This window comes from Geotrypetes seraphini, chromosome 11 (assembly GCF_902459505.1).
Source record: "Geotrypetes seraphini chromosome 11, aGeoSer1.1, whole genome shotgun sequence".
Lineage (NCBI taxonomy): Eukaryota > Metazoa > Chordata > Amphibia > Gymnophiona > Dermophiidae > Geotrypetes > Geotrypetes seraphini.
The window spans coordinates 9,975,003-9,996,371 of record NC_047094.1 but is presented as its reverse complement, the minus strand read 5'-3'; the positions used below and the strand labels follow the sequence as shown (position 1 = coordinate 9,996,371).

Genomic DNA, 21,369 nt, shown 5'->3' with positions numbered 1-21,369 from the left:
ATTTCTTCCCGTCTGACAATGACAATATCACTTGTAGGTTATATTTTTTTATAGTTCTCAGTTTTATTTTGCCTGTTATAAAAATTTAATAAACTGTTTGAACTAAAAATCATACCCTAAAACTGAAGTTTGCAAGCCCTTGCGAGACCAAAGAGTTGGCTTATTTGATCATTGGTCCCTGCCAGTTACCACATTTTATGTGGGCAAAACAATTTGGACTTTGAAGATCCGCCTGATAGAACATAAGCGTTGGGCTGCATAAAGAAACCTGAAGCCACTTTGGTATCACATTGCAGCTGGGGTGGAGCACTTGCACGATGGATGGATGCGAACAGTGTTTTATTGAAGCCGTCACCCAGTTTGCAAGCGAGACTAGCCATGCAGTTACCCGAATATGGAATTTTGTGCTAATACTACAGACTTTGTTTTGAATTGGTTTCTTTTTTGGTTTCAAGCACTCCATGGTTCCCCTTGCGAAAGGCCTAGTTTGCCAAAATAGAACAAACAAACCAAAAAACTGCAGACCTTGTACACAATGCAGGCAGACTTTATTATGACAAGTAAATCTTTGATTAAATCTTTTACCAGGTAAGGGACCCAACACGGTCCGTGTTTCGGACTAACCTTCGTCAGGGGTCCACTTTTGATAAAGGGGAAAATTATCAAAAGAAAAAAGCCTTGGATAAATAGCGATGGGTGACACGCTGAAAAAAACGCCCTAGTTTGCCAAAATGCCAGCATCAGGGATCAAAATGTTTGAAACTTTAAACATTTCAGATTTAACAAGAACCTCTTTTGTACCTTCTAAAGTGCGATTTTTGGACCCCTTTGAGACACTGAATACTTGTGCTTTGAAATACATAGTTGGAATCTGGCACAGAAATGTTTCTGGTGTGATACCTTAAAACACGACATGCGGTTGCTTGGTTGCATTAGTAAATATTATGTATTTATGATCTCTCTTACCTCAGCCTAAAATAGTTGATCCAGTCCTGGTTTTACCCTGCATGGGAATGAAATCAAGTGCCATATTCCAAATGGACTTTTCCCCATTCTGTGCTAACAGAAAACTCTTAAGTCAATCAGGCCAGAGTTTGGATTTCCCCAAGCTGAACAGGACGAGATTGCCAGTCCTGCAGCCCTGGATCAACCCTCTCTGTTTGGACCTGGGTGAGCTGAGAAATGAGAATCCTCGCAGGTAGGGTTAGCTTATGACTCCAGAAGAAGGAGGACGGATTGAGACATCCGGGTTTTACTTCCACTGATGTCCCAATCCGTCCTCTTTGTTTCTGGAGCCATATGCTAACCCTACTCGCAGTAGAACTGCAAACTCCCTGTGCCCACTATATTAGAATCAGAACCAGATTAATGAGTTTCGTTCCTTAGCTCTCAAAGCCGCATTAATACACTCCAGATCACTGTTAGATAATGACAGACGATTCTTTTCTCATTTAAGGTCTCTCAACCCCTCATAAGCCCAGCTGGACACTTATCTGAACCATAGGCAGCGGAATGCTTTTTTGTTTGGGGGGGGGGGCAAAAGCTCCACCCTAGCACCAGCAGGATCTTGTGCCACAACCTCTCTCTGCAGCGACTTCCTGTTCCCGCTTAGACGGGACGCTGCAGAATGAAGAGTTCCGGGGCAGGCTTTCTCGCTAACACTGCGCAAAGATATCAAATGACAGCGGTCGGGGAGAGGAAGGTGGGGTAGTAGAGCCATGACGGACTCTTGTGACTGCCAATTTTTGGGGAGTTCCTGTAGCCTCCCCCGTTCCAACACCTATGATCTGACCAATATTTAACCAGCAGTAATCTTCATTTTTTTTAAAACACTGACCAGCGCCGGCTAATTTAGCCTTGGTTAGTGGCATACTACAAGGGGGGGGGGGTCCACCCTAGGCGCCCCCCCCACTACCACACACTCCTTACCCAATACCTCTTTAATGTTCCCGGTGCGAGCAGCAACCTCAACCTGCTGCTCGCGCCAGTGTTGGCTCTTCCTCTGATGTCACTTCCTGGACCCGTGCTTAGGAAGTGACGTCAGAGGAGTCATCAATGCTGGTGTGAGCAGTTGCTGCTCACGCCCGGAACATTAAAGAGGTTTGGAGGAACGGAAGGGGTGTGTGCATACAGGATGAGGGGGTGGGGCAGAGAAGAGGGTGGGGGAGGGGCCCAGATATTCAGCGCTGGGTAATAGGTGGGCACAGGCAGTGAATAACCAGAGCTACAGGGTCTGCTGGAGCTTATGTGGTTCCAGCTGTTCAGTTGGGACCTGCATCATATTTCTATTACCCACAATCCCCCTCCTTCCCAGCCTGCACCATGTTGAAGCCCCTCCCCCTACCTTTGCACCTGGTGGCTGGCTTGAGAAAATGGCTATAGCAGCTGTGCCCAATGCCACACTGGACCATCTACAGCATCCACTATCTCCTCCTCTTCCTATTGGCTAAGGCTCTTTACACCTGCTTTGTGAGGTCATAGAACTTTATGGTTATAGAAACATGATGGCAGATAAAGGCCAAATGGCCCATCTGCAGTATCCACTATCTCCTCCTCTCCCTATTGGCTAAGGCTCATAACATTTGCATCTCCTCTTCCTATAGGCTAAGGCTCTTTACACCTGCATTGTGATGTCATAGAACTTTATGGTTATAGAAACATGATGGCAGATAAAGGCCAAATGGCCCATCTAGTCTGCCCATCCGCAGAAACCATTATCTCTCCAAGAGATCCCTCCCCCCTAAAAAAATCTTTATGCTGGTAGCAGTCAGTGTCAGCTTCTGCAAAACCACTGGCTCCTCCCCACCACCGTCCCCCATCTAAATGGCAACTGAAGTCAATATTGAGTGGCACTGCCCAGGCTAGTGCCTCTGCGTATTGAGAGGTGGCCATAGGTGGTTTAAGCAGGCAGGATCCTCTTGTGCCTGTGTAAATTGCTTTGAAGATTAGGCTCGGATAAACAGGCTTATAATCATTCTCAATGGCAAGAAATGGAATTTTCTGACTCAAAAATCACACGATAAATCTTTAAAAATTAACCAGGTTCAACTACTGCAACACCATCTGCCTTCGGACAGAATATCACGCCACATAGGATTTTATTGACTAGGGTTCAAGCCATTTAATCGAGACACTTCTGTGCCGTCAAATGAGGCAGAGCAGGCAACATCCACTGGTTCCACCCTCGCAGGGCCAGGAGATGCATCAAGAACATTACAAAGTGATTTCGATGGTACATCAGACTCTTCTATCTCCCCCCTACCACTGTACTTTAAAACAATTGCTGGCGTTATACTGCCCTGGTAGATCTTTGAGGTCAGAAAATGTTACGTTACTTGATACGGTGGCTTCAAGTGCGATATGCTGAGACTAGTGCAGCTACTTTTTGTATTGCAGGTGTTAAAAACGTGGGAGTGCACAGTTAAGTCAACTGCGTCTTGGGTGCCGACAGGGTGAAGTTTCAGAAATGATTAAAAATGCAACTGTACCAGCATTTGTGTAAGGGAATTGTTATTCAGTTCAAGTAGCAGGTCAACCTGGAGGAGAAAATGTAATGATGGGACAGCTTTATGGTACATAACTGTTTTCTTGTCCTGTATGTTTTTATAGAAACCGTCTGGATATAGACGGCCTAGACGTTTTAAAAATAAATATATATTCAGTCTTCATTTGCTCTCCAATGCATGCAAACAGGTGCTGTGAAGGAAACCTGAACTGCAACTCCATGCTAGGCCCCGGCAGTAAAAACAAGAATGGTTTTACCTGCCCTGGAAAAGAAGAAAAAAAAAAAAAAAAGATAAATCTGGAGTCAGCTGGTGACCCTGGAGCGAGCTTAGCAACACACTTTCATTACCTGGAAACCTAATAACTGGAAGAGTGCCGGAGGCAACTCTTGGCGAATGGGTCTCTGCCAAAAGAGATGAGAACTTCCTCCCCCCCCCCCAATAGTCTCAACCGAATACAAAGCTAAAAAAGCAAGGCTATGTTTGCTTAAATAAAAGTGCTGGGCCTACACGAGCCGGGGCTGATCCCTCTGTACATGCATGAAGGTGCGTCGTGGGGGAGAGCTGCGCGTTTCCTCTGGGCTCACATCCAGTCAAAGGCAGGTGCACTGCATGTTTCAGGGGCTCTGGGGGGGGCAGTGAAGCACTGAAGGTCAAGGTGGGTGAGCTGGGGGGGGGGGGGGGTCTTAGCATCTCGAAAAAGAAGATGACATTTGTCTTCTCCAGTCAGATTATCTGGAGGTGTCTGCAAAGTAGATGAAGCACTTTGTCCTCTGTGCTCTACAAACACATCTGCCGTTATTTATTCTTCGCAGAGTTTTGTTTCAGCCGATAAATTTCCTCAGTGAAAGGCCTGGTAGGAAAAAAAAAAAAAGAGAAATGTCAACTAGAAACCATCAAGTGATAAGATTATCTGCTACTTATCTCTCCCTTGCATCAGACACTCAGGAAGACACCCAAGACATGCAAAGCAAACAATATTCCAGTCTCATTTTTGGCCACCTGGGCTGGCTTAGGTGCTACTGGTAACACTAAGGTAAACCCAAATGTCAGTCTGACCTTGACATTTACATGACGGCTTGGAACCAGGGGATGTGTTAACCGCGGCATGTCTTAATGACCGGTCACGCTATGGCACTGTAAACTCGGAGGCGGATAGTCCTGGGAAAAACCTGTGTATTATGACAGAGACCACGCCCACCTTCTGAGGCAGCTCAGTCTCTCTGATTTAGCTACCAGAAACCAGGTTTAGAAAGGGGTTCCCCAAGTATCTCAAGGTAATCTAAGATTACATGTAGGGTTACCAGATTTTACGTCAGCAAAATCCGGACCCCCTAGACCCACCACCCAGGCCCGGCCAGTTCTACCCATCCCCACGTTTTGAAAAGCCGTCCGAACCCCCGGACATGTCCTCAAAAGGAGGACATGTCCAGGGGAATCCAGACGTCTGGTAACCTGAATTACATGAGGACGACAAAGAAAATTCCCTAGTGCAAAGATTTTTATCCCAGGACAGCTGATTCTTGAGCGATTGCTCCTGTCCTACTGAATATATTATAGTTTCTTTCTTCTCTTACAAACAGCTAAAAGCAGCAATTTATCCAGCCGTTCCTCATACGGGAGATCCTTGAGACCCGAGACCATCCGGATCGACTCAAGTCTCAGCACATCTTTGCGGTAATGTGGCCTCCAGAATTGTACACAGTATTCCAGATGGGGTCTCACCATGGATCTATACAATGGCATTATGACTTCGGGCTTACGGCTAACGAAACTCCTACGTATACAACCTATGATTTGTCTAGCCTTAGATGAAGCTTTCTCCACTTGATTGGCAGTCTTCATGTCTTCACTGATGATCACCCCTAAGTCTTGTTCTGCTACAGTCCTCGCTAGGATCTCACCATTAAGGGTGTAAGTCTTGCATGGATTTTGGCTGCCAAGGTGCATGACTTTGCATTTTTTGGCATTGAAACCTAGTTGCCAGGTCTACAATTTAGCATGTGACAAGTGGGAATGGACAATGAACACTCCTTTTTTTGAAAATGCATCCATAGCTTTTCAGTGATTTTGGTTACTCTGGCAAGTTAGTTGGACTGAGCTTTGTTTTATCCCAGACCTGTCATCTGCGAACATATACGCCACAGAGGCTGAAATATAGTGCTGTGTCGGGTCCACAGCTTCTGCTTGTGTCCTTTTCTGAAATAAACAAGTTGGTTTTACAACAGTGTTCTTCAATGGAGTGTTCCTTGTCCGTTCCCACTGCCTTTTTACAGTAGAGAAATACCATGGTTCCTTCACTCTTTCCCCTTGCCTGGGGAAAAGTCAAGTAACTTAACAAACCACCTTGAGACCCCCCAACGACCAGGCTTTAACAGTATGCCACCAAAAACTGGAAAGCAGCTCCCGAAATCCCTGCCTTGGAACCCCAATGACCAGACTCAACAGTATGCAACCAAAACTGCCCACTAAGCCACATTACTGACTAGGGAACGCTGTTCCCTACGGGTTCCTTCCCAACAGCTCAAGGTCCCACTAGCCCCATATCTCCAGCTCAGGGGAGAGCATACCACTGTCAACTCAATCCTTGTCTCAAATATGGGGAGACTTACTCTAACCCCATAAGATGGCATCTCTATATGCTTAGATCGAGTACATGTCGAGTACAACACGTTGTGCCGGCAATATATTATGAATAAGCTGCTATATTCCTTATCTTTATCTCTAGTGAAGTGTGAATGTACCCTTAGTCCTAGGGCAGTACAATGTGAATGCACCCTATAGAAATGTAATGTGAATGTACCCTATTCGTATACCTTAGTCCTAGGGCAGTACAATGTGAATGCACCCTATAGAAATGTAATGTGAATGTACCCTATTCGTATGCCTTAGTCCTAGGGCAATACAATGTGAATGTACCCTATGGAAATTTATATGAATGTACCCTATTCGTATACCTTAGTCTTAAGGCAATGCAATGTGAATGTACCTTATGGAAATGTAACATGAATGTACCCTATTTGTATACCTTAGTCTTAAGGCAATGCAATGTGAATGTACCCTATGGAAATGTAATGTGAATGTACCCTATTTGTATGCCTTAGTCTTAGGGCAATACAATGTGAATGTACCCTATGGAAATGTAACATGAATGTACCCTATTCGTATACCTTAGTCTTAAGGCAAGGCAATACAATGTGAATGTACCCTATATAAATGTAATGTGAATGTACCCTATTTGTATGCCTTAGTCTTAGGGCAATACAATGTGAATGTACCCTATATAAATGTAACGTGCATGTACTCTATTCGTATGCCTTAGTCCTTTTTTTTTTGGTCATTTTTCAAAAACATATCAAGTATACACTTGTACAGAAAGGGGGAGCTAATCAAAGAATATAAATTTCCCAATTTAGATTAACCACAATCGAGACCTCAAATCATGAATCCAAGAAGTAGAACAGCGAGCATAGTGATATAGATCATAGAAATATAAAGAAAGGAAAACGGAGACAATCAGCTGAAGGAAGTGACCAAATTAAACATTGAGCACTCGTGTTGTTCTCCCAGCTTTCAGGTTGTGTAGGATCAAAGAAAACATATTTTTGTTTCTGATACAGTATCACACATTTACATGGGTGACGTAGAAAGAAGGAAGCTCCAAGAGCAATAACTCCCGGTTTCAAAATCAAAAATTCAGGTTGATGATTCTGGGTATCTCGTGCCAGATCCGGAAACATTTGTATTCTAAATCCCAAGAATTCTTTTAACTTGTTTTTGAAGGAAAGTCTCAGCAACCAGTTTTTATCTGGTGCCAAGGCAACATTGCGAAGTTATTTCCTTATCTGACTGTTCCAACATCAACGAAACATTTAAATCCCGTTGAACCTCTTGTGTTGTCTGTATTTTTTTTATGTTGTCCTTCAACCCTTTGTGTGGGCAAATAACAAACCTGATTAAACGGTGGAAACAAGTCTTCTGATATACCTTTTTATCATGTCTCTCGGAGGTATTGTTACCACTCTAGGAAAATTAATTAATCTGAGATTGTTATTACGAGAGAGGTTATCCAAGGCTTCCAGTTTTCTTCTCATATTTATATTATCTCTCATTAGTGTTTCAGTAAGTTGTTTAGTGGCATCTTTTGAGTCTTTGAGCTCCTGCATATCAGTTTGTAAAGTTTTAATATATGTTTCGTGAGTGTTTAATTTCTGTTCAAGTTGGCTAATTTGAGGTTTAAGAGATTGTGCCAGGTCCGCCACCAGGTCCCATATCGCCTCAAAGAGTTATTTCTCGGGGTTTCTCAATTGTAAAAGATTTTTCAAGCAAAATTGGAGGATTTAATACAACTGACCTGTCCTCCTGGAAGCTGTTCGCCTGAGAGCTGTGCTCCCTCCTGCAGTTAAAGCCCTCAGCCAGCACAGGACTCTCCAAACAGGAGTCCGAATCCAGTCTCCCCTGTCTGGTGTCCAAAGCCTCACGGGACAGGAGCTCACCATCATCCGATGGCTCCTCCACCCGAAGGGAGCTGGCGGTCTGGGGAAGAGGGGGGAGGTGCTCTGGCGTAGGGACTCAATGAGATCTCCAGTCCCGGGGAGACCACCTCCTGCTCGCCGTCGACAGCCTCCAACGGGGTAACCCACGCCACCGCCGACACTTCCTGCGTCCTGTGAATTAGATCTTCGCTATTGCTGATTCTAGCAGGGTCGGGGCGCTGCGAGGCTACAGCGGCGCTTCAGCCCCTTCTTTTCGGCAATGTAAAGGTAAATCCTCTTAGGGAAGGACAAAATAAGCCAAATACTCGATCGAAGTTCGAGCCAGGACGCTCAGCTGGCTGTCCTTTCCGCCATCTTGGATCCCTGTATGCCTTAGTCCTATGGCAATGCAATATGAATGCACCCTATGGAAATGTAATGTGAATGTACCCTATTTATATGTCTTAGTCCTAGGGCAATACAATATGAATGCACCCTATGGAAATGTAATGTGAATGTACCTTATGGAAATGTAATGTGAATGTACCCTATGGAAATGTAATGTGAATGTACCTTATGGAAATGTAATGTGAATGTACCCTATTTGTATGTCTTAGTCCTAGGGCAATACAATACGAATGCACCCTATGGAAATGTAATGTGAATGTACCTTATGGAAATGTAATGTGAATGTACCTTATGGAAATGTAATGTGAATGTACCCTATTTATATGTCTTAGTCCTAGGGCAATACAATATGAATGCACCCTATGGAAATGTAATGTGAATGTACCTTATGGAAATGTAATGTGAATGTACCCTATGGAAATGTAATGTGAATGTACCTTATGGAAATGTAATGTGAATGTACCTTATGGAAATGTAATGTGAATGTACCCTATTTGTATGTCTTAGTCCTAGGGCAATACAATACGAATGCACCCTATGGAAATGTAATGTGAATGTACCCTATGGAAATGTAATGTGAATGTACCTTATGGAAATGTAATGTGAATGTACCTTATGGAAATGTAATGTGAATGTACCCTATTTATATGTCTTAGTCCTAGGGCAATACAATATGAATGCACCCTATGGAAATGTAATGTGAATGTACCTTATGGAAATGTAATGTGAATGTACCTTATGGAAATGTAATGTGAATGTACCTTATGGAAATGTAATGTGAATGTACCCTATTTGTATGCTTCGAAACTTTGTGAATGTCTCGCTGTAACCTGTTCTGGGCTAGAAAACTCACTAAATATCCAACATAGGTCTTTCACAGGGAGCTCCTCAACAAGCTCTTAAAGAGCTTTACTTACAAAGTTTACTTACCCCTCAAACAAAATAGCAATCTTGTAAGCAAGAGCCACTATTGCTGTCAGGATAAGGCCAGCTGGACATGCGTTCCTGTTTTCCAGAGAAACAGAAAGAATCATTTCAAGTCACAAACAGATCTGCAGTTGGCATAATTACTTCTTATACTCTAGTAAATGGAAGAACAATTATCTTTTCCCTTTTGAATATAACGGTTCAAGGCTGATATTGTAGACCAGGGGTGCCCAAAAGGTCGATCGAGATCGTCCAGTAGATTGCAAAGGCAACACAAGCTGATTGCATTGCCTTTGCGATCTTGTTCTTCCTGTCTCCCTGAGTCAGGCCTGGCGTGTACAAGCGCCGGACCCACAAGCCTTCACCTTCGAAGTCAATTCTGACATTGGAGAGGATGTTCTGGGCCAGCCAATCGCTGCCTAGAACTTCCTCTCTGACGTTAGAATTGACGTAGGAGGTGAAGGCTTTTTGGCCTGGCGCTTGTACATGCCAGGCCTGGCTCGGAGGAAGCAGGGAGAAATCGGCGTGGTGGGGTGGGGCAAGGAGAGAGAAAGAATCGTGGAAGTGGAGAAATTGGTGCAATGGCTTGGGGGACGGGGGGGGGAGAGAGAAAGAAAGACAGGCAGGCAGGGGGAAAGAGAAAGGAAGACAGGCAGGCAGGGGAAGAGAGAAAGACAGAAATAAAGAGGGGGGGAGGGAGAAAGAAAAGGGGAGGGGTCAGAAAGAAATATTTACAGATTTACAGAAGAAGTGCAACCAGAGACTCGTGAAATCACCAGACAAAAAGGTAGGAAAAATGATTTTATTTTCAATTTAGTGATCAAAATGTGTCCGTTTTGAGAATTTATATCTGTTATCTATATTTTGCACTATGGCCCTTTAGTGCAGGGAGCCTATGAGTGTCAGGAGCAGCGCAGCTCCCTGCGCTAAAAAAAAGCTATTGCGGCTTAGTAAAATGGGAGGGGCTATATTTGTCTATTTTTGTAGTTGTTACTGAGGTGACACTGCATATTTTAAAGTCATCTGCCTTGACCTCTGAACCCTCCCCCCCCCCCCGAATACAAATGATTATTAACATGTGTTCCATGTGTCTACCACCCTCTGGGTAAAAAAGAACTTCCTAGACAGCCAGGTTTCTGCTTTAAAGCATGTCTACACGCGTGTTCTAGCCATGTATGCTGCAGTACACAAATTTCATTCAAATGAATCAAAGGACATGAAATTCACAATTTGCAATCAGATTACATTCAAAAGAAAAGTATGCAATGTTCCTTCTGGAGGCGCAAAGGGACCCGATGAGAGAACAAATTATATATAAAAAAAATTAACACAAAAGCTAATGGAAAAAAAAAAAAATCCCATTATCCAAAGCTCCTTCCTGGGAATATTAATAATCTTAGTGAGATCTGCTAGGTTTATTTTGTTTCCTTTCTGGGTACACATCGATAACAAAACATGTTTTCAAACAGCAGCCAGCCAACAAGAACAATAAATCAGTCAATTCTAGATTAAACTCTTGAGCAATAACCACCCCCAGGGTATGGTTATATTTTTGGTAATTATATTTCGCCTCATAAAATTGATCCTGGTTTTCCACTATCTAACACTCCTGTGCTGGATTTATTTGCTTTCGTCCTGGACCAAAAGGATGCTTTTTTTTTTTAACTCAAATTATCACGGTAGAGTAATTGTAAAAGCACTGGAGTTATTTGGGAAGGGGGTTGGCTCTCTGCTTCTCCATCACTGAAAGATATAGACTTCTCTTAACATCCACCCCTGTCCTCTAAAGAAAATGAAAACTGAATTGGAAGACAGACAAGTCTCAAAAGGGAATTAGCTGGCTAAATCCCTGGAGTTGAAATTTCCACTCCCCAGCCAACCACCAGCTAAATCAAGCCACTGAGTTTCACAAGGTGGATAGATAACTTTAGCTATGGGAAAAAGGACCTTTTCTAAGGTGTGGGTGTGTGGGAGGGGTACTGGGTCTTTAAAAGTGCAGGGTGAGGGGAAGAAAGAAGGATGTCAGAGAAGAAGAGAGCAGCGGTGAGGGAGGGGGAAATTTGATTTTGATAACCATGCACACTTTCCCTGCACACTCTGTCCACAGATTCTATAACTGGGTGTCCTACTGCCATCTGGCAGCCAATTGGGATTCACATTTAAAAAAAACTACCAAAAACCTTGAGGCAGGCTGCCTACACTGTAGGCGTTTGTCACGGATGCGGGGAGACGCCTAGGGACATTTAAGCTCACCCAAAGCTGGGTGTGGTTTCGCCCTGAAGTGGCCTTAAGTGATCTTAAGCGGCCCTAGACATCTCACTAGGGCCGTGACAAAACAGACCGTTCTTATATTCTTATGTAAATGAAAGTACAGCAGGAGAAAAAGCCCATCGTCTGCTATTGAGACAGAAATGGGGGAAGCCACTGCTGTCCCTGGGATCAGTACCATGGAATGTTGCAACTACTTGGGATTCTAGAATCTTGTTGCTCTTCGGGATTCCAGAATGCTGCAACTATTTGGGATTCTAGAATCTTGTTGCTCTTTGGGATTCCAGAATGTTGCAGCTATTTGGAATTCTAGAATCTTGTTGCTCTTTGGGATTCCAGAATGTTGCAGCTATTTGGAATTCTAGAATCTTGTTGCTCTTTGGGATTCCAGAATATTGCAGCTATTTGGGATTCTAGAATCTTGTTGCTCTTTGGGATTCCAGAATGTTGCAGCTATTTGGGATTCTAGAATCTTGTTGCTCTTTGGGATTCCAGAATGTTGCAGCTATTTGGGATTCTAGAATCTTGTTGCTCTTTGGGATTCCAGAATGTTGCAGCTATTTGGGATTCTAGAATCTTGTTGCTCTTTGGGATTCCAGAATATTGCAGCTATTTGGGATTCTAGAATCTTGTTGCTCTTCGGGATTCAAGAATGTTGCAGCTATTTGGGATTCTGGAATCTTGTTGCTCTTCGGGATTCCAGAATGTTGCAACTATTTGGGATTCTGGAATCTTGTTGCTCTTCGGGATTCCAGAATGTTGCAGCTATTTGGGATTCTGGAATCTTGTTGCTCTTCGGGATTCCAGAATGTTGCAGCTATTTGGGATTCTGGAATCTTGTTGCTCTTCGGGATTCAAGAATGTTGCAGCTATTGGGATTCTGGAATCTTGTTGCTCTTCGGGATTCAAGAATGTTGCAGCTATTTGGGATTCTGGAATCTTGTTGCTCTTCGGGATTCAAGAATGTTGCAGCTATTTGGGATTCTGGAATCTTGTTGCTCTTCGGGATTCAAGAATGTTGCAGCTATTTGGGATTCTGGAATCTTGTTGCTCTTCGGGATTCCAGAATATTGCAGCTATTTGGGATCCTAGAATCTTGTTGCTCTTCGGGATTCCAGAATGTTGCAGCTATTTGGGATTCTAGAATCTTGTTGCTCTTCAGGATTCCAGAATGTTGCAGCTATTTGGGATTCTAGAATCTTGTTGCTCTTTGGGATTCCAGAATGTTGCAGCTATTTGGGATTCTGGAATCTTGTTGCTCTTCGGGTTTCCAGAATGTTGTTACTATTTGGGATTCTGCCTTGAACAGTGACCTGGATTGGCCACTACTGGAAAAAGGATACTGGCCTAAATGGACCTTTGGTCTGACCCGATGAGGCTATTCTTGTGTTTTTATGTAAATCTTTGAGGGTGAGAGAATGGGAGGAAGGAGAAAGGCAGGGGCTTATATGAAAGAAAACCTTTAGCTGAGTCTTAGAGGCTGGAATATTCTACTCCGTGGGGGGAGAATTGGACGATGGGAGGTAGGGAAGGGGAGGGGATTTTGAGAGGTTGGTTTCTGGGCTAGATTCACTAACCTTCCGATCTGTGTCTAATCCGTGGGCGATTGGAGGCAGGCCGACCGATCCACCAACCATCTTCATGCAAATGGGGGTGATCGGAGGCACGCCCCCCATCTCAAGACACAGATTGCTGGGCAGACCATCTACTTTGCCTGTAGATGGTCTGCGCATGCGTTTGCTGTCTGTTGGGGTTTTTTTTTAAACTGGCCCCGACTATCCTGCTGCCACCCTTCCCTTCCCGCGGGTTAAAACCACAGGCTCACACTGCAGGGAAGGGCGGCAGAGAGCAGGAGAGTCAGGGGAGGCAGAGAGTAGGTTTATTTCAGGGCTGCAGGGCTGGTAGGACAGTCGGAAAGGACGTGAGCGACTGGTCCCCAGCAGTTGCTTCTCGTTGATCGGCCAGCCCAGTCGGTGTTCAAGGTTTTTGTTTAGTGAATCGCTGCTTGCCCACTTTGCATGTCGTTTCCCCTCATTTGCACGGGCGGAACGGAATCGGATCGGCACAGAGGTTAGTGATCGGGTCGCAAACCGATCGGCACACATTTGGTTTGCTTAGTAAATCTAGCCCTCTGTGTAATAAAAAGGTTTTCACATAATCTAGGACTCGCTGCAGGCGGTCAAACCTGTAATTGGATTAGCAAGGCCTTTGGGACGCGGATGTTCACCATGTGCTTTCCTGACACACAGGTCTCATCTCAAGATCTCATCACACCATCAAGACTTAGTTTCCTCGCTAAGGCACCAAAAGGAAAATTCTTAACTTGTTGCTTAGCTGGAAACATTAAAAAAAAATATTCCCCTATTTTGGGAGTTTCCATTTGTTGGCAGTGTCCTGTACATTAAGTCAGTGGCGTTTACGTTTCACGTCCTATTTTTGTTTAACCTGTTACAAAGGAGGGGCCGCGTTGATTCATTCGGCAATAGTCAACATTACGCCAAAGCGTTCCAGCTCCTTCTTCAAGTGAGTTATGAAATGATCACGCTTTGTTTATAAAGGCCGGTGAAGAAACATTTCTGCCACACACCTATAAGGTTTGTGCAGTCACAAAGGACAGATTAAATACCCCCCCTCAAAATAAAGGCAGGTATCAAAAGTTCATACACGCGGCTGGCCCACCACTCTTGACGTCAGCTCTTTGCTTTTTCAGGCGTTCGTTTCTAAATTTGTCAATTCCACCTGCACTTTTCACTAAATCTTTTTCACTAACCTACGTGAAGGAAGTGGAGGCATGGCCTAGTGGTCAGCATCCTGAGGTTGTGAGTTCGATTCCCACTGTCTAAAATAAGGAAATTGCTTTGATTGTGTAAACCATTCAGAATTAGCGGTATAGAAGTCCCAACCCCTTTACTTCCTTCTTCCTTTCATTCTATAATATACCCTTTCCAATGTCAGACCTGGCTCAAATTACAAGACAGATGAGTAAAAGGGAGCCAGAAGCTTCTACGGAGATCATTGGCGGAACATTGTTTCCAGACCAAGGTGCTGCCCAACCCACATAGAATAGGTTATGCTATCTGTATTTCTGGGAGGTGAAACCTGGATGAGGACAGATGGGAAATGGAGCACTCGGAGGAGAGAAGACTATTGGGCACTCAAAGTTATAGGGAGGTACTTTTAAAAGCAACAGAAGGAAATATTTTTTTCACTCAGAGAATAGTTAAGCTCTGGATGCGTTGCCAGAGGTTGTGGTAAGAGCGGATAGCGTAGCTGGTTTTAAGAAAGGTTTGGACAAGTTCCTGGAGGAAAAGTCCATAGTCTGTTACTGAGAAAGGCATGGGGGAAAGCCGCTGCTTGCCCTGGATTGGTAGCATGGAATGTTGCTACTTTTTGGGGTTTTGCCAGGTTCCACTGATCTGGATTGGCCACCTTGAGGATGGACCACTGGTCTGACCCAGTAAGGCTATTCTTATGTCTTCACAGGTCTCCTTCTGTTTTGATATCAGTGATTTTTATAGATTGATCCACTGTGATTAAGCAGCATGTTCTATTTAAAAGCCTTCTGACTGTTTACCCCCATCGCCTTTTAATGAATGTTTTGTCACGTCCCCTGATTGATTTATAGAAACAAGAACAAATTTACATGACTGTTTATGGGCACTGAATGCCTTAATTGCACAACTATCTTCCGTGCTGTTTTTTTTGTTTGCATCCTATTAGCAATGGTCCTAAGCAGCCAGCTTCAAATGCTGAAGTTCTGCAGACGACTACACATTCCGCCAATTTATACGGAAATTGCAGATAAGCACAGTCTGGTGAAATTAAGAGAGGCCACTTTTCTTGGCTACAGCTAAGTGTTACACTTCTCCCTCCGTAGTCGCGGTTTCAGCATTCGTGGTTTCGATTATTTGCGGTTTTTAGCTTGCTGGCTCCCCCCCCCCCCCAATTACATCAGCTTGCATAGAGAAATCGCCGATTCCAAGCGTTTACAGAGATAAATCGCCGATTCCCGGCACTTTCTTCACCGTGCTTTGCCTCTCCTTCAGGAACAGGCCAGGTCTCCCATGTTATTCGTGGTTTCACCCCATTCACGATGGCTTTTAATAGAAAATAGCAAATAACATAGGAAAATGTTCTTCGCATTTTTTCTGTATTCGCGAATACGGAGGGAGAAGTGTACATCAATATGAACTCCCTACTGTACCTGAATGCAATCCACAACAAGATGAGCTAAATCCATATTAATAGATTTCCACAACATCCAAAGGCTAGGGCAAAAAAAAAAAAAGGCATCTAGATCTCAAAAACAGGAGCACAGAAAAAAATCATGGATATTTCTCTCAAGTTTGTTCTCTTGCCATTCTACCCTGCACCAGATTAGATCAGTACGCTCTTTCCACCGTGCTCTGCTGGCTCTGGCCAACTCTAAACTGGATTACTGCAATTCCCTCTTACTTGGCTCTCCTCATCCCACATTCACAGATCCACAGCTGTTGGGCTTCTCCACAGTAAGAAAAATTTGACCAGGTTACCTCTCTCTTTTAAATGGAGCACTGGATTATGATTAGAGAATGACACAGGGAAAAAAATTTATCACCGTCCCTGCCCCATCCCCGCGAGCTCAATCCCCGCGAGCTCAGTTCCTGTCTCCGTCCCGCAAGCTCGGTCCCCGTCCCCACCCGCACAAGCCTCAAATAGTTATGATTTTATACTGAACTTATTTTATTAAAGTATAAAAAGAGACAATAGTCTGTACAATTGTCATTTTATAAACACGAATAATATAGAGCAAGGATCAACAAAACCCCTGTCTCCCTTGCCTTTCACAAATATCTCCTCCACTACTGTGAAAACTGAAAAAAACCAAAATGCTACATAAAAAAAATCAAGCTAACAGAATACTTCAGTCACACATGGCAGGAATAGTGCTAGGGGAGGGCAAATGCCCCCTGGTCAGAGACAGAGACCTAAGCCAGCTGGAAGCTAAAGAAGCACAGCTTGGACTTTGTGGTAGAGAGTTGCACGGGGACAGAAATCCCACCCATCCCCCCCGTCCCCACTAGGATCCTCTCCGTCCCCACCCGACCCCGTCAGGATCCTCTCCGTCCCCACTCGTCCCCGTCAGGATCCTCTCCGTCCCCACCCATTCCCGCAAGGAATTATCTCCATCCCTGCCCATCCCCATAAAAAGCAGCAATTACTTCTGACAGGATCATCAATTCCACAGTTTATTTTGTGTTTGCGCTGCTGTTTTCCTTGTGGAATCTCTTTGGTGGAACTCTTTTTTTGTTTTCTGTTCAGGTAATTAACTTATAAACCCCCTCTTTTACTAAGGCTGATGTGTCAATTATATTATATGGACAAACCCTGCTTCCAAAGCCTTCCATCCCCGTGGGAGTCCCGTTGGCTAGAGAGGAGTCCCCGTGGGAGTCCCGTGGGCCAGAGGGGGGTCCCCGTGGGTTAGGGGGAATTCCCGCGGGATTCCTGCAATCCCCGTTCCCGTGCAGACCTCTACTTTGCAGTCCCCAGTTATGTCTAATAACAGCTCTAGCAGGATACATATTTCAAATCTGAAATATTCTAATCACAAAATATATATATATTAAAAAAAAAAAATTTCTACCTTTTGTTGTCTGGTAATTTTATTCTTCAAATCACATTGGTCTCAGGTTTTGGGTTCCTTCTGTCTTCATCATGGTATGGCTGGCTCCTGAAGGTAAAAAAGGCGCAATTTTTTTTTTACCACAGGAGCAAGACTTTTCATGGCTTCCACGGGGCGGTAAAAGGTCTTGTCCCCATTCCTGCAGTAAACTAGTTGCAAATGTACCCATTACTGCGGATTTACTGCGGTGACCCACGGTTTACCGCGGTACACAGTCCCCGTGTCATTCTCTAATTCTGATATCATATCGTATACCATTTATGGTTCTTCTTTGTCATCAGATTCAGTTTTCCGCACTAAACTCCTTATCCCCTATATCCAACCGAGAACTTGTTGATCTTCCTATTTCCTCCTATTGCCAAGTTAATTGGGAACAGATTGTCTTTATCTTAGATTGGAGCCTTGCCCCTCTACTTTCAAATCACACCTTAAGGCTCTCTACCTTTGTCTGATTAATCTATCTTATTCTGGCAGGTTGGGCACCGTTGAACTGAGGTGAGTGCAATGACATCCCAACCTGATGTTCTTTCCAACCCTTTATCACCTTCATGCAGGTGGACCTTAGGAAATTGGAAGACTGGGCGTCCAAATGAAAGACAAAATTGAATGTGGACAAATGCAAAGTGATGCATAATTGGGAAGAATAGCCTGAATCACAGTTACTGGATGCTAGGGTCCACCTTGAGGATTAGCGCCCAAGAAAACGATCTGGGTGTCATCGTAGACAATACAATGAAACTTTCCTCTCAATGTGTGGCGGCGGCCAAAAAAGCAAATAGGATGCTAGGAATTATGAAAAGAGGGATGGTTAACAAGACTAAGAATGTTATAATGCCTCTGTATCGATCCTTGGTGCAACTTCACCTGGAGTACTGCGTTCAGTTCTGGTCTCCTTATCTCAAGAAAGATATAATGGCGCTAGAAAAGGTTCAAAGAAGAGCGACCAAGATGGTAAAGGGAATGGAACTCCTCTCGTATGAGGAAAGACTAAAACGGTTAGGGCTCTTCAGCTTGGAAAAAAGACGGCTGAGATATGATTGAAGTCTACAAAATCCTGAGTGGAGTAGAATGGGTACAAGTGGATCGATTTTTCACTCTGTCAAAAATTACAAAGACTAAGGGACAGTCGATAAAGTTACAGGGAAGTACTCTTAAAACCAATAGGAGGAAATTTTTTTCACTCGGAGAATAGTTAAGCTCTGGAACGCATTGCCAGAGGTTGCGATAAGAGCAGATAGCATGGCTGGTTTTAAGAAAGGTTTGGACAAGTTCCTGGAGGAAAAGTTCATAGTCTGTTATTGAGAAAGACATGGGAGAAGCCACTGCTTGATCGGTAGCATGGAATGTTGCTACTCCTTGGGTTTTGGCCAGGTACTAGGGACCTGGACTGGCCACCGTGAGAATGGGCTGCTGGGCTTGATGGGCGATTCTGAGAGGCAGGAGACCAGGTATGATGCCGGGCCTGTGGCGTATCATCGCAGGGTACCCATAAAATATTTGCACGAAAACAACCAAGCGCCCCCAATACAACCGCAGGCAAGATTGCCGCAGGCAGGGGAAAAAGACAGGCAAAGGATCAACAGCGGTGGTAAGCCCTTGGCAGACGACCTGCCGGCACGAGATCTCTCCTAGTGACGGGACGAGCTGCTGAAGAGATGGAGACAAGTGGGGCTGGTGATCTACCTCTGACCCCTCTGCGATCTATAGGTAGATCGCAATCTACCTTTTGGACATGCCTGGTATATCTTTTCCTGTCCTAAAGTTAGGAGAATTTTCAGCTGAAAACTTAGTTACCTAAATTTGGCTCGAGATCTTCCTAAAATTTAAGAACAGAGTATTTTTTTTTTTAAATTTAAATCTGTCCCTTTCGACGCCACTAATTTTTTCTGCACTTCCATTTTTACCTGTCTCAATCTGTTCCTTCTCATGATAACTTTACAGTTAAAGTTTCCAAAAGTCTGACTGCATGCTCACGGATCAGTCTTTATGTCTTCCTGTCTTTAAACCTGACGCGGGGAGCATGAGCTGGAATATTTGAGGGGGATTCCTTGATACAGCCCGAAAGGGCGAAACGTAGTCTACGTCGGAGTGCGTACCCCCACCCGCGTAGCTAAAAGATAAGTTATATGTTTTCTAAATATAATATAAACTAAAAACAAAAGTTACTTTAAAAATGACTAAAATTACATGGGACCAATGACGATCAGGGGTCTTGCATGCTTAAAATATAATAGCATGGAATGGCACTACTGAGGTCCATGAGATAAGAGCTAATGTTTAGCTGAAGAAGCCTATATGAAAAGTTTTTGTGACCTTCTGTAATTGTTGTTTGCTATATGTGAATTTGGAAGGTTCTAAGAATACTATAGCCACAGCAATTTTGTTTGCTGAATATGCGTCATTAAAAAAAAAAAATAAAAAAACCCACCCTGAGCTAAGTGTGTGCCACAAGGCAGAGTACTGGAAGGGTGGTGGGGGATGGAGGGCTAGAAGGAGCATTCTTGCATGAGGACATCATGTCATCTCGACTTCAGATATCAAAATATCCTCGAGCGCTTTTTAATTAGTGCCTGGCATAGCTAACGATCCAACCAGCTGTTAATTCCTAATCCCAGAAGAAGTTTCTTTTTCACGTTTCTTGCACTGACGGGTGACCAGAACGGTATAACAAGGGAAGTGTGTTGTGTAAACATTTTAGTAGGTACAGGATCTATTTAAATATACAACAAACTGGAAAGAAAAAAAACATTTGACTGAGTCAGGAAGAGTGGACGTGAACATGAGACATTGTGTGTGTGGGGGGGGGAATTCTGTATAGGACGCCGGTTTCTGCAGCTGCCTAAGAAGCAGCTGAGAATCGGACACTGGAGTCCTAAACAGAATCGCGTCTGCGTTAAGGGACAGATGCTTAACCCTGCCTAACCACCCCGATTCTCTAACTGGCACCCATGTCACAAGGCATCAGAGAATCGTGTTGCCGCTGAGCTGATCGCAGGAAGGTAATTTCCCTGCTGCGATCAACCGAGTGGCAGTGCTGTCATGGCAGGAGGAATGCCCAATTCCTCCTGCCGCCACCCCAAATCCCCCCTCTAAGTCCCCCAGCATGAGGGATACCCACTCCCCTCCTGCTGTAACTACCGAAAACAACCCCCCCAACCACGATAGGCAGGAGGGATGCCCACTCTCTCCTACCAGCAGACCCCCCAAAAACCCATGACCCCCCAAATCTACGACCCCCTCCCAACCCCCCCCGTACCTTTTGTAGTATGGTGGGCCAGACGGATGCCTACTCCCTCCGGCTGCCAGGCGGGTCTTCCCCTTCCCGGTGCATCCTGGGATGCACCAGGGAGGAGCCTAAGACTCCTATTGGCCCAGGTGTATAAGCACCCCCACCCCGGTGCAAGGAGAAGGCCTGCCATTGTGAAGAGGCGGGACTGGTGGCTGGAGGGAATAGACATCCCTCCGCCCCGCCGTACTACAAAACATACTGGGGGGGGGGGTGAGTCTGGAGGGGTCGTAGATTGGGGGTATCATGAGTTTGGAGGGGAGCCTGCTGGCAGGAGGGAGTGGGCATCTCTACTGCCTGGCTTGCTTTGGGGGGGGATCCAGGGCAGGAGGGAATGGGCATCCCTCCTGTCCAGCTTGCTTCGCAGGTGGGGGTTCAGCCTCTCTGTTTTTCCCTACTACTCTTTAGCATGGCAACCAACTAGTTAACCATAACCCCCCCACACAGACCTTTAAATGCAAGTATAAATATTTTATTTTGACCTACTTGGCACAGTGCGTCATTCCCAGGCACAAAAACCATCCTTTGTCTACCTATGCTTATCACACTCTGCAAAGATGTTATAATACCCCCCTGTGGTTCCTTCTTTAAATATGGGGTTAAAATGCTAAAACTTAATATTTTTAATGCCAAAATGGAAGAAACAAACTTTGAATAAAAATGGTTATTTCCCTATAGTTTAGAACTTAGTGAGCAATGAGGAAAATATTGTCCTCTGTGCTTTGCTGTCAAAGTATCGCAGGGAACTATCCTCCAGGCCCAGAAAACAGCAGCTCCGTGACAAAATGCCTGTCATAAACATGACCATCTCTGCAAAAAGGCGACTATTCTGTTAGAGCA

The 21,369-nt window shown here is 44.5% G+C and overlaps 1 protein-coding gene across 3 annotated transcripts in view; it reads right to left on the bottom strand.

The window, feature by feature from the left end:
• Positions 1-3,104: 3,104 nt before the first annotated feature.
• PEMT (phosphatidylethanolamine N-methyltransferase) overlaps positions 3,105-21,369 on the bottom strand; it is a 156,889-nt gene continuing 138,624 nt past the window's right edge. For 2 of the 3 annotated variants that reach the window (XM_033914942.1, XM_033914944.1), the window contains exons 6-7: positions 9,317-9,391; positions 3,105-4,356 (exon numbers count right to left, since the gene is read on the bottom strand). In XM_033914942.1, coding sequence (XP_033770833.1) covers positions 4,302-4,356; positions 9,317-9,391 — 130 coding nt within the window. In that variant the 3' untranslated portion in view covers positions 3,105-4,301. The remainder of the gene's footprint in view (positions 4,357-9,316; positions 9,392-21,369) is intronic. The other variant, XR_004536508.1, reaches the window with a different exon arrangement.